General features: G+C 46.5%; 1 protein-coding gene across 9 annotated transcripts in view; it reads right to left on the bottom strand.

Annotated features, from left to right (window-relative positions):
- Positions 1-13,823, bottom strand: part of St3gal3 (ST3 beta-galactoside alpha-2,3-sialyltransferase 3) — a 192,188-nt gene that overhangs the window by 17,983 nt on the left and 160,382 nt on the right. For all 9 annotated transcript variants that reach the window (XM_005317921.3, XM_040288511.2, XM_021719809.3 and 6 more), the window contains 4 exons: positions 9,740-9,834; positions 6,712-6,775; positions 5,613-5,708; positions 5,157-5,343 (listed from right to left, as the gene is read on the bottom strand). In XM_005317921.3, coding sequence (XP_005317978.1) covers positions 5,157-5,343; positions 5,613-5,708; positions 6,712-6,775; positions 9,740-9,834 — 442 coding nt within the window. The remainder of the gene's footprint in view (positions 1-5,156; positions 5,344-5,612; positions 5,709-6,711; positions 6,776-9,739; positions 9,835-13,823) is intronic.

The raw sequence follows: 13,823 nt of genomic DNA, 5'->3' as shown, positions 1-13,823 counted from the left end.
TGGATTTGAAAGAAAGAATCACTGACTAAAGGAGAAGTGTTACAGTGCAATTGGTGAAAGTGATCCAAAATGCCACCTACTAGGACTCAGTACCTGTCTCCTGGGGTTGTTAGATGGCAGGCTGAGATCACACACACACACACACACACACACACGTAGCTCAGGGCCTGGCACGTAGAGAGGCACAGAAAACAATAGCTCTCAGCGTTCTCTCAGGCCATGGCAGATAGGAGCTGAGCCATGAAGGACTCTAAGCAGCAAGGTATGTAGTCAGGTCAGATTTATTTCTTAGGAAGATCCCTGGAGCAGTCAGATTTGAGTTTAAATTTGGCTCTGCTACTTAATTAGATGTGTGATCTTAAGCAAGCACCTCAGCCTCTCTGTGCTTCCTTCTCTCTGATGGGGATAATTATGCCTATTACTGTAAGGAAAGCTGGGAAATGGAAGAGCTTAATAAATGACAGCTCTGATGTTGATGACAGAATGACAGAGGAAGAGAGGAAAAAAAGCAAAAAAGGGGACAGGAGAAGGAAGTGAGGGAGTAAAAGAAGAGAATGACAATAATAATTATTATGAGACACAGTAACCAGACAGTCACAGATGGCAGTGATGAAAGGTGCAGATGGTGAGTGGTGTTGACACGAGCTCCATTCCTGAGGTGGAGGAGCAATGGCCAGGAGGCAGTATGAGGAGGAAGCAAAGTCCTCCAGGCCCTCGCAAGGAAGAAATGGCTACAGCCACTGGAGATGGCTGCAAAGGAAATGATACACCAGGAGGCAGGGAGTGGAGCCTATGGTTTCTGGCTCTGCCTTTGGGGCCACAGTGTAGGCCCTGCCCCAATCCTCCTCAGGTTAGGTGGTGCCCAGGCTGGGATCCTTCTGGGCAGAGTTCATTTAGGTCTGAACAAAGGAAAGGCTCAGGTAAGTTGGGCATCTAATCCCCAACTTGGGCCTGGTCCAGTAAGACCTCACATTCAGGGATCTGGTGACTTTGTTTGCCCTGTGAATTTCTCAGACTGCTAGCCCATACCTGCTGCCATTCTCCAAGGAGGCTCCTGTCTCCTCCTCCTCTAGGTCTGGCCTCTGATCCCTGCTTTCAGGTCACCACCCAGCTTAGGCCCTACAGTGTGGACAGAAAAAGGCTTTGTGTCCCCATGCAATAGAGCTTTTCTAATAGTAACACCACTACCAATAACAAAAAATAGCAAATAACATCAATATGTGCCTTAGGCTGAGAACTTACTACAGTCTCTGCACTAGGTACTTCTCAATTTCATCTTATTTAATTTTTAAAACAACTGTAAAAGATGGGCAGTACTATTACTGTTGTATAGTTGACACTAAATCTAAGGGGACAGGAAATATAAGGTAATCCAGGTAATAAAGGACATAGTCTAAATTTAAACCAAAGTCTATATAACTATACAGCTTAAGCCATTTGACCTTCTTAAAACATGTTGTTTCTTTCAGGGACCTAGTCCCCCTGAGCATGAATGTGGGGCCACAGCTGGCCTCTGAGATCTTTCCTTTCCTCCCTCCCATCCCAGGGAGTAAACTACAGCTAGAAGGTCCAGCCTAGTCCAGTATGTTCAGGTGCCAATCCTCAGCCCTTTTCCTCTCCCTTCTCCCTGCAGGGCTAGAACCACATGCACACTGACCTGGCCCAGTGCTAGATGGGAAGCCCTGATTCTTACATGTCTGGTCTTCTCCAGGCCCCAGGGGCCTTTCATCTGGACAGCAGATGGGGTGTCTCCAGTCTTTGTCCAGCAATAGGAGCTTCTTCCGAATGCACAGGCCACAGCAACTGAGACTTTTAGCAGCACTCTGACACACGGCCAGGCTGTGCCCTGAATGGAGTGCTGTCTCTGTGGGCCTCTGCACGTGCTGTTCCTCTTACTTGTAACACCTTTCACCTAATTGTTCCTAACTTTTCCTTTAGGGTCCAGCTCAGTAGTACCTCCTCAAGGAGGCTTTCTGTATCTCCCTGCCTGCCCCAAGGGTTGCTTTAGGAATGTCCCCCTCACGGTACCTACCACATTGCATGGTGACTCTAGTTTTAAAACTGTCTCTTCCTCTAGATTGTAAGCAACTCTGAGTTGAAAACAGTGTTGAATTTATTCTGTCTGGATCCCTTGGGGCTAGTGCAATGCCAGCACACCTCACTAATGCCTGGCAAATGTATGAGTGCAAGGGGGACGGCTGCAGATATCTAAGTGTTCCTCAAAAAGCTGCCCCTTCCCATTAGGGTTCATATAGGGAAGCACCTCCACATCCCCTGCCTTTTAGCCTCAGCTTCCCTATTCAACCATCAACTGGTACTTTCCTGAGCTGTCCTGAGTACACAAGGCTTATTAGGAACTTCTATATCTGCTTGCTGGCTTGGCCAAGGTTCCTAGGATTGGAGAGATCTTTTGGTAACTTGTTGGAGTTATTTGTGCTACTGACCAGTGAATCAGGAAACCAAATGGCCACATATGGTGAAGAGGAAAGCTCCCATGTGATAAGAAAGTTTGGCCAATCTTGTGCAAAGGTAGCCTGGTATGGCCTTCCTTTCCCACATCTTCCCCCTTCCCATTCCACATCAGGACTCCTGGGTACTTGAAAGGTACCCGCTGTTAAGTGACTGCTTATATAGCAAGCAGTGGGCAACAGCTGTAACTGAGGTCTAATACCTGTTCCAGCCCTGCCCAGCCACGCTCTGGCTCCCACTATTGTGGAGCTGCCTCTTGCCAGAACTCTGCAGGTAAGGCTCTTGACAGTTGTAGAATTCACCAGTAGCTAGAAGCTGCATGGCCAGGACCCATTGCTGCAATAGCAGAACAAGCCTATGGCTGGGCCCTATGGCAAGGCACCAGGCACGAGTGGCCTGGAGAGGCAGCCTGGCTCACATTACCTGGGTCTCAGAGGCCAGAGAAATGGGAGTAGAGCATGGAGAGGTCATGGAAGACCTTGGGCTAGAAAAGGGCACTACAGAAGGCCTCTGGGTAATACTGGGCCCAGGCAGGCCAACTCCAGGTGCTGGGAGAAGTGAGATCATGGGCATTCCTCTGGTGGCTCACTCTAGGCCCAAACCACCTGTGACTCTGGTACTTCAGAGGACTCCTTAATGTCACCTTTGTCTCCTTCCCACTTATGCCCACCCACTCTGGGAAGGAGTTCTCACTCACACGAGGCTGGCCCAGGACTCCTGATGCATGGCCAGGACAGGCTGAGCAGGGGCCTCAGCACTCTACTGCTCACCCCACCTCTCTAGGACCTTGACCTCCTGCTGCCAAGGCCAAGTCAGGTGGAAAGCTCCTCAGTCTTCAGGGAACAGTGAGGCCCCGCTACCTGCTTCCTCCGACTCTAGCTGGCTTCCTTGTTTTCTTCTTTCCTTTCTCCCTTGGATGAACTATAAGATCCTTGACTTGGCTGGCTGTGATGCTCTTGGAAGGAACAAGTAGCAACACCTACCTGGATGGCCCTGACTTGTTTGGACTGCCAGGCTTTTCCCAGTATGCCCATCAGGAAGCAGGACTGGTGTTCAAGCCAATTCTAGATTGAGCCCATATAATTTATGGTGCCTAGGCACTGAGGGATAAAAACCAGTGGGGTCGGGGCTGTCCTTTGGGAGCTCCAGCCTTGAGGGAGGCCTGGGGCTTTGACATGCGTTTGTGGGGAGAAAATGGACATGGTAGGAGGGGAAGGGAGATGGGCAAGAGGCCTGAGAAAGCAGCCCCTAGAACTCCTAGAGTTCACCAAGGCAGACCCAGTTTCACCCATATTTCCCTTGAAAGTGTCTACCTCTTAGCTCTAGGGACACTAATGTGGGCTCTAGGATTCTGATAACAGAGGGGTTACTCCCTCAGCCGCCATTCTCTGCCTGGTCTGTACAGATATGGGCCTGCTTGAAGCCAGGCTGGCTGAAGGCTAACGGTCACTGTTGCCTGGCTCTTTCCTTCCCTTTGGGAAGTTGGATTGGACATAGTAAAGCCCAGCAGCCTTATTCAGCCTGGTTTTGAGATGGGCTCCCTTCCCCACTGGCCCACCTACCTGAATTTCTGGACCTGACTTCTGTCTTCTCTCTTGCTACCTACTTGACACTGCCTGCATTTGGCCTTGCTTGGGAAAGGGCTGTGGAGTTAAACCAAATTGCACTGAGACCCCCACAGGCAGGTTAAGCTGTTCCCACCCCCAACTCTCCTCTAATCTTCCAGAAAGAACAACTAGCGACTTAGTGTAGGCAGAGGGCCATTTGTCATCAATCTCTGGTAAGAGGTTTAAGTATCAGAAGATGAATGGCCTGTGGTCTGTAGCACCCCTCCCCTCGGGTTGCTGGTGACAGCTGGAGGGGAGGAGAGCGGGGATGGACCCAGAACAAATTGGCAGGTGTTCCTGTAGGCCCAGAGCTGGGAAACAGAGGTCTCAGGAGAGAACTCAGTGGGTGGTCTACTCTGACCCTACTCTGCCACATGAGCTCTTTAAAGAAATGGGTGCAGACTTTGCCTGCCCAGAATAGTGAGTACAGAATCTGTTCATACCCAAAGACTAGAACCAGACTCAACGGCAGGATGGGGACCCAGCTATAGGTCAGGGGAAGCAGACCTGGACTAATGGTTCTGGGAGATGAAACCCTCAAGTTGAGAGGCCTGCTGTTACTAAAGAATGGTACCAGGGCCCACATCAAGCCTTCCTCCCTTCCCTAAGAAAGAGGGCAAGACCCAGAAGACCAGAGTCAGAGAGAACTCATGAGAAAAGTGGAGATCAGGGAGGCAGCTTCAGGGCCAGGGCAAGAGAATGTAAAGATGGGATTAATATAGGGCCTGTGGCCTTAGAGACGACAGCTTTCCTTCGTTGGGAATCTAAGGCCAAGGGAAGGCCCCTGGAGGCTGTTGAGGTCTGGCCAGAGAAGGCTGGGAAATGGTTTGCCCTAGGAATCTGGAGGCAAGGAGCAAGCAACAGGCATTTCAGTGCCACAAGCCTGGTCTGGGACCCTGTCACCTCCTGGCCTCTGCCCTTTGGTTGCATTTATTATCTTTCAGCCTTGGGTCATTGATGCTTATTTTGAAGATTCCTGCTTATGTTTCATGGGGTTCAGGGGAGGGACTGACTTGGAAACTGGGGGATCCAGGACCACGCCCAGGGTAAGGGGGAAGGAACTGGTGCTGGGGAGCTCACCACTCTCTCCTTGTAGACGATGTACTTCAACCACTTGAAGTCCTGCCACTTGAAGCCAGCGAGGACAAAGAGAGAGTCACGCTCATACTGTTCAGGCCGCTGCATGGCGCCCTCGGGGTAGGTGATGCGCAATGTTGTTTTGCTGCCCACGTCCTTTTCGAAGCCCTTCACTGGTGCCGAGTTCAGTCTACAGAGAACAGGCTCAATCAGAGCCTGCCTTGGGCCTATGTTTGGGGAAGTGCTGTGACCCCCTTATAACCCAGGTGCAGAGAACAGGGAGTTCACATCTGGTGTCACCTAGGTGTCTATTTCAAAACTCTCCAACCAAGCATTCTTGAGGCTTCTGTTGACCTCAAGCCCAAGTGGTCAGATGGACAGAGAGTTCTCAGTGGGCTCAGGGACTGGGGTTTGGGCCAGGTCACTCAGGTGCCCATGACACTGGTGTGGGGAGCTCACCTGACTACAATGTCATAGTCATCAATTCGTGATCCCAGAGACTTGTTGGCAAGGACACCTCCATTGCCCACGATGATGCAGCGACGGCAGCGGAGGCTGAGGAGAAAGAGGTGGAGGCCTGTGGAGAGCTGTCTCCCAGACCTCTTTCCTTCTGTCCCTTTGGCTCTTGACCTACACCATCTGCCAGAACCAGGTTGAGATAGAGGAGGACAAAAGGGGTCTTGGCAGTATTTCTTTCTTTTTTAAAAAATTTATTTTATTTTTTTAGTTATAGATGAGTATAGTACCTTTATTTATTTACTTTTATGTGGTGCTGAGAATTGAACCCATTGCCTCACATGTGCTAGGCAAGTGCTTGACCACTGAGCTACAGCCTTAGCCTCCTGGCAGTATTTCTGAGAGGCCAAAATCATACTGTGGGAAGCTGGCCTCTGGGACTCTCCAATATCCTAAGGGAAATAGGTATAGAGGGCTTGGGGAGCTGACTCAGAGATGAAGAGTGGGTGGTAAGATAGCATCCTGGGGTAAAGGTTTCCAAAGACTGGGGGGTGTTTTAGGCATCCCGAGGGTCCAGGGTAAAGAAAAACAAGGACAGGGGTCTTGGATTTGGGGCCCCAGGACTCAGGGCTTGGCTTATTTTTAACTCAGAAGCACTCAGGCTCCCAGTAGCCACCAGGGAGTCTACTCATTCTGTTTCTGCCACCCCTGATCCTGGAGCTTCCCTGCTCCAGGGTCTGTTAGCTTCATAGCTGTCACTGCCTCTTAGATATGAACCTTGACCCTACCACCCCTCAATCCCACCCCCCCCTCAATCTAATGGACCAGGCTGATTATGACCCCAGTGTGTTCAGGTCTAAACCTCAAACCTGATGCTTGTGGACTCAGATGTCTTGTCTGAGATGCTGATGGTCCCCAGGGATTCAAGTCCAGTGCAGTACATCCACTTACCTGCTCCACCCACACCAGTATGTTTATTACTGTAGGTCATATGTACAGATATGCTGGAGAATCTGCCCATGTCCAGGAAGGCCAGCTGGACTTCAAAACCCGGCATTTTCCAGGCATTTGGGGCCAGCAGGCTGGCCAGCAAGGGGCTCACCTGTCCAAGGCAGGAGTCAGGCGATACTCTTTGGTGACTGACAAGATGGCTTTGATCAGATTGTCTGTGGACAAAGGTAGGAGTTATTAGAGGGCCACTTACGTTCCCATAAAATGCTTGCTGATGACCCTATTGGAAAGCACAAGTTCCTGGGGTCACAGTGAAGGCAGGGGTAGGGAAAGGAAGCTATGTTGGGCCAGGTCACTGCAACTTTCTCCCTAAAAAAGGAGACAGAGGCAGAGAAACAGGCAGAAATATCTCCACCAGAAGCCAGTCCTCTAACCCTAGTATGCAAGTTCTTCCCAGGACTTCTTCATCCTCCTTGGAGACTCATTGGACTTTGAGACTGTACTCAGGCCCAGGACGTGTGTTTCTAGGCCAGGGCCTTGCCTGGAAGCTGAAGCATCTCAGTTTCCTCCAGAAATGGAAGCCCCTACCCAGAGTCAGAGACCATGATGTGCTTACCTGTGTGCCCCACCAAGTAGACTCCAGGAACAAATGAGAAAAGCAGTGATGAGGAGCACAACCAGGAAGACACGTGCTTGTTTCTGGTACTGCCTTTTCCTCGCTTCCTCCCTTTCACACTGCCAATCTCCAACCCTGCTCTGTGTCAGGTGGCCTTTCCTTCTTAACCTCTTTACTCTCTGCAGTCTGGCACCTGCCCACCCACACTCTGCTCAGGCTGCTCTCCACAAGGACACCCGGGACCTCTGTGCTCTTAGATCCTGTGACAACTACTTAAATCTCATCTTCTTGGCCTCTTTGTTTCTGACAATGGTTTCTGCTCTCCTTCTGAACTCTGCTACATAAGAGCTCTGTGATCTGAAATAATTGACTCTTTTTTTTTAATTCTTTAAGCTTTTGTTTCCTCATCTCTAAAATGAAGATGGTAATTCCTACCATATAGAGTTGTCAGAAAGATAGAAACTAATGTACATAAAAATCTAAAGATAAATTGGGTTTTGGCCACAAAGGAAATCACCTTAAAAATACCAAATAAGGATATAGGTATGCATAGACTAGGTTCTTGCAACTCTACTCTAAGTGGCACAAAACTGAAAAAAATATATTTATACAAACATATTTACTGCAAAACTGTAATAGCAAAACATTGGTAGCAACCTAAATGTCCAAAGGAAAATATCACATGTGGTACACGAAACATTACAGAGTAGTCAAAATAAATAAATAAATAAATAAACAAATCAATGACCTAGAGCAATAGGTATCCATGGAAAAAAAGCTAAAAAAATTAGCAAAGAGGGGCTGGGGTTGTGGCTCACCAGTAGAGCACTCACCTAGCATGTGCAAGGCCCTGGGTTCAATCCTCAGCACCACATAAAAATAAATAAGTAAAATAAAGGTATATAAAAAAAGAAATTGGTTTGAAGAACACACACACACATACACAAATGTATATATAATGATATGCATGTGTAAAGCTTAAAACATGCAATATCTATCTATCTATCTATACACACGTATATTTTTTCTTTTGGTACTGGGGATTGAACCCAGGGGTATGTTACCCACTGAGCTACATCTCCAGTTCTTTATTTTGAGGTAGCATCTTGCTAAATTGCTGTGGGTGCCCCTGAACTTCTGATTTTATAGGTGTGTGCAACCACACCTGACCAAAATCAACATAGTTTGAACGGTCTTCTAAATATGTTGCAATCTGAGTGTGATGGCACACCACCAACTGGCTAAGCAAGGTTAAGATGTGGATGGGCCTGGTTTTCTAGGAAGGATTCTTAAAAAATAAATAAATAAATAAATAAATAAATAAATAGTTGGACACAATACCTTTTTTATTTTATTTATTCATTTATATGTGGTGCTGAGGATCGAACCTAGGGCTTCACACATGCTAGGGGAGTGCTCTACCACTGAGCCTCAACCTCAGCCCCTCTAGGAGGGATTCTTTATAGAAAGGGCACTTATAAGCACAGCTGCTCTCTTGCTGCTGGCTAGTGGTTCTGTATTGGTCTTCCCTGGTCTTTATAGCTGTATGATCATTCTAGAAGTGTGGATTTAGGAGAAAAGAGCAGGCTGCTTGGCTATGTGCATCCAGAAGGAAGGAGTTCCTCATATGGCTCCACACGACCCACTAAATGTGCCCTTGGAAGCTTAAAATCAAAGTGTCAGCTTGTCAGCATTTTTGCTGGTCACTGTCTTCTTTATGGGGAGTGGTGGGATGGCTGAATAGAGGACTTAGACATTCTTGAGTTTCCTGGCCACATGATACCACCCCTTTAACAGCTGTTTTAATTCTGACCACAACCTATACAATAGTACGATACTTTCCATTCAGCTGATGAAGAAACTAAAGCATAGACTGGCTAAGTAGTGGTCCATGGTCACAGCTTGTAAAGAGGTAGTATGGAGATCTGATGTGACTTTAAGCCCAGCTCTTTCCCACCAGACCACAAAACAGCACAGGAACTCAACTCAGAAGCAGAAGTGTTAAACCATTAGGGTGGGAAGTCTTACATTAGGAGGGAAAAGGTGTGGGGAGGTCCCTAAGTTGATGGAGGGGGTAGTTTCTGAGAGCACGGGGGCGTGGGGGGGGGCGGGGGAGGTTAGCCACAGACAGAACAAGAACAGTTGGAAGGGAATCTAAGTCAGGGTGGAGGACATCAGGCATGGATGTTTCTGGGGGGTGGCCTCTGGTTTGCCCATCACATTTAGTATTCTATATAATGTCTGGCATCTCTATTCTGTGATCTCACCGTATCTTGTGTTTCCCCCTGGCAGAGCCCTTCTGTCCTGCATTCTGAGTACCTGTATCTCCATTAAACTAGAATTATTTGAGGAGAGGAATGGTATCCATCTATGTCACTGTTATAGACCCAGCCCCTGGCAAAGCGGCAGGTTCTGTAAATATTCCATTAAAGAAGTATGAGAAAAGGAAGGAGGAAGCAAGGTGCCGCTGAGAGCGGGATTTCTGAGGCTACAGTGCTGTCCTGAAGTATAGGCAGACAGTTAGGGATTGAGATGTTAGTGTAGGTCAGGGTTCCCAACATACCTTGACCTTTAATCCCAAAAGGCGGCACAAACTCCCGAATCCTAGCCCACTTGCGAAAGGAGTCATCCAGGAACATGGGTGCTGGCTTGGAGAACCTGGAATACAACAGGGCTTTGAGGATCACAAAAATGCAATAGGCTGGAGCACTGGTTGGCTCTTCTGTGCATCAGTCTTGGCGATGGGCCTGTGGGAAGCCACTGTCCACATTCCAGCATACCTGCCCCACCCTAGCCTATTCACTAGGTAGCTGCTGATCTTGTTGAGTGGAGCCTGAGTCTGAGGGAGCAGGCCTGATCAGTCTTTATTTGGCCAGCTATAGGAGTGGAGGGACCAGATTTGCCGAGTGAGCTTAATGTCTCAGATCTGGAAGCTCCCTGGAAGGTTATCCACGCATCCATCTACAGTCACTGCTGCCCACTCTGTTCCTGCAGACTGGGAACATGGGGATAAGATGCTGTCCAGTCAGCAGAAAAATATCCAAAAGTACAGCCAGCGCAAGGAGACAAGAATTTTAGAGAAGATTCTGGGAGGTAGACCACCCAGGGTGGAGAAGAAGGCAAAGCAGGGTAAAAGTTATAAGAGATAGAAGTTTAGTAGGAAACAGGAAAGGCAAAGTCCTGTGATTAGGATGCAGGGCTGATAGGTGAGTTTTCAGATTAGAAGGGACAGAAATGCATTTTTTTTTTTTTTTAAGGGTCAAGGATTACACCCAAGGCCTTGCTCATGCTAAGCAAGTACTCTGCCGCTGAGCTAAACCCCCTACCCCGGGAATACATTTTTTGGTGGAGAGAAGGAAAGAGCTCCAAGTTTAAGGGAAGAGGTTCATTTTGGCCTAGAGGAGAAATAGGAGGGGTAGGGCAAGAGAGGAGAGAGAAATCAAATGTCACTGTTCTTGGGCAGGGCAGGCTGCAATCTCGGGAAGATGGGATGAGGTCTGCAGGGATGCAAAGGGAAATGAGGCACAGAGGTAAAGGCACAGGAGAAGTCAACCTCTTTCAAGATGCTTGGAGAACTGCACTGTACATGGACTCTAACTTGAAATCCTTTTCAGGGCACCTCCAGCCCAGATGATGGCCAATTCCAGTGACTTACTATGTGCTGACAGTCTTGCTGTGGGGGCTACTTAGGGCCTTTCTGGCTAAGAATGATCAATGTAGCCTAGGTCTTAGTGGTTCTGCCCTTACTCTAACTCAACCTGAATCAGCCCGCTGAATAACAGAATAGCTGAAAAACTAGAATCTGCCCCTCCTAACATAAGCGTCTATTTCTTATCCCTATCATCACTACCACCATGATACCCATGTCCCAGGAGGAACAGAATCACTGATTACTCAGGTCTTATTTGTTAGAAACTTTGACATGAACTTGAAAGAGGAGGAAAATGTTCAGTCCTGCTCCCTCCCCCACTTCTTATTGCTAAGAAGATGTCAACACTCCATAGCTCCTCAAGCTGAGAATGGCTTTCCTTTAGACTCCTGGGTGCCAGCAACTGAGTGAGTGCAACTCCCTTGTGTATGAGGACAATGCCTATTTCCTGTGCCTAGTACACAAGATCTAAGTAAATTAATATGCTTGAGGTTTCACCAGAGGCCCTGAGGATCCTGGCCAGGTTGTGAGTGATATCAAAGGGAACAAAGTCCCTTGATATCCCTGCATCAAGAATTGCTCCTTTTGTGTCAGGACTGAGCTTATAAAATTTTTGTGAAGTTTCTGAGTCAAGCTTGGATAGGACTTTATCTGCTTCCCAATGTGTACTGGATGTCATATGCTAACAGAATCTCCTAAAATCTAATCAAATGATCTTAGTATATTTTTTCCCCTTTCTTATCCACTCCCCTTTTTTCAAAGACTATTGGCAAGTATATTATGCAAAAAAAATCTTGTAGCTCAGTGGTAAGGTGCCTATATAGAATGTGTGAGGCACTGGCTCGATTCTTAGCACTACATATAAATAAATAAAATAAAGGTTCATCAACAACTAAAAAAATTTTATTAAAAAATCTTATTTTTTTGGTAACCTATAATGTGTGTTATTTTTGAAAAAACACAGGTAAATACACATGCACACACACATAGACATCCATAACCCTATAACACAGAAGCAACCTTGGTATACATTCACACAGATTTTCCATTCCAGACTATATCAAACAACAAAAACTATAAGCTGCTGGAAATGTGATATGTATCAACCCTAAAAATTGACATGTAAAGGATGGATAAATGAAAATATTGCCCCAGAGCAGGAATTGCCACATTAGTAATAGCCAAAACAAGCTCAGGGACTGATCATGGAAAAAGCATTAAATAGGCCTAATAACGCCTCAAGAACCTCTGCCCTTAGTGTGTAAACTATTCCTTTTATGACCTGTTTTGAGACACTGGCCACTTCACCTCATTCTTTTGTCAGGCCTTCATGTTTTAAGTGCTTATTTTGTAGCCTCTTTTTATATCCCTTGAAAGACTGGGTCAGCCCTTCTCTGCCATTTCCTCCTGCTATTTGGGTATACTTCTCTGCAAAGGGCACTCTTTTTCCTTCCTATGTATATATATTTTAAATCTCTCCCTAAACCCCAACTTCAGTGCTAAGGGCATGTGCTCTACCATTGAGCTGCAAATCAGGTCTATTTTTTAAAAATATTTTTTAGTTGTTGATGGACATAATACCTTTATTGATTTATTTATGTGGTGCTGAGGATTGAACCCAGTGCCTCACACATGCTAGGAGAGCGCTCTACCACTGATCCACAACCGCAGCCCCTCAGGCCTATTTTTAAAACTTTCTATTAGGAAAAATTTCACATATCAAAAATAGAAAAAAACAGTACAGTGAACTCCCCATGGACCTACTGCCCTGATTCAGCAACTATTAATGATGGTCTATTTTGTTTCTCTTATATCCCACCCACTTTCTAGGTATTAGTTTAAAAATCCCACTGCACTCTGTATACTGGTGGTTTACTATGTGATATCATTCATAAAATATTCTAGCATTAATTTTTTTTTTTTAAAGAGAGAGTGGGAGAGGAGAGAGAGAATTTTTAATATTTATTTTTTTTAGTTCTCGGCGGACACAACATCTTTGTTGGTATGTGGTGCTGAGGATCGAACCCGGGCCGCACGCATGCCAGGCGAGCGCGCTACCACTTGAGCCACATCCCCAGCCCCTCTAGCATTAATTTTTACAAGACAGATACCTTAAAGACCAACCACACCTAATAATTACTCTTAAAAGGATTATCACATCTAAAAAATTAATTATAATTTGTCAATATCAACAAATATCCAGTTTTCAGATTTCTTCTAGTGCACCATTAGTGTTTGCTGGTATTGCTATTGCTTTTCTTTTCTTTTTTTTTTTTTTTTAAGAGAGAGAGAGGAGAGAGAGAGGGAGAGAGAGAATTCTTAATATTTAGTTTTTAGTTCTCGGCGGACACAACATCTTTGTTGGTATGTGGTGCTGAGGATCGAACCTGGGCCGCACGCATGCCAGACTAGCGCGCTACCCGCCTGAACCACATTCCCAGCCCCTGCTATTGCTTTTCTAACAGTTGGTTTGATTAGATCAGAATGGAAGCAGAATCCACACACAGTATTTAGCTGATTTCTACATCTCTTAAATCCATAGGTTTCCTCTTCTCTTCTTTCTCCTTATAACTTGTTGGTGAAGAAAACAGGTTGTTCTATAGGGTTCCCCACTCTAACCCACATTTTCCCAGTTGCATTCAGATGTTGAACACATTCCTCGTCCCCTGCACTCTGCATACTGGTGGTTAGAGCTGGAGGCTTGGTAAGAGTCGGGTGGAATCTTTCGGCAAGAAGACGTATAATAGACAGTTTTTGTGAAACACATGGTTGCTTCCCTGTGGTGTTAAGACTGTCACTGGGTTGCAGCATTCCAGGCTGGAGCTCATAAAATTCCAGCCCCTATGCACGGAAAGCCTTTAGCAGCCACTGAAGCTGCCTACATGCACCCTGCTTTAGGAGATGCTAGGATATTTGTGTAAACTTTCATAAATTTCTATGACCTTTCTCTCAGCTGCTTGGTTATCCTAAAGAACTGTCATCCAAAAAAGATTTTGAG

Source organism: Ictidomys tridecemlineatus, chromosome 11 (assembly GCF_052094955.1).
Source record: "Ictidomys tridecemlineatus isolate mIctTri1 chromosome 11, mIctTri1.hap1, whole genome shotgun sequence".
Classification (NCBI taxonomy): domain Eukaryota; kingdom Metazoa; phylum Chordata; class Mammalia; order Rodentia; family Sciuridae; genus Ictidomys; species Ictidomys tridecemlineatus.
The sequence above is the reverse complement of the archived record's forward strand: the minus strand, read 5'-3'. Positions and strand labels throughout refer to the sequence as shown.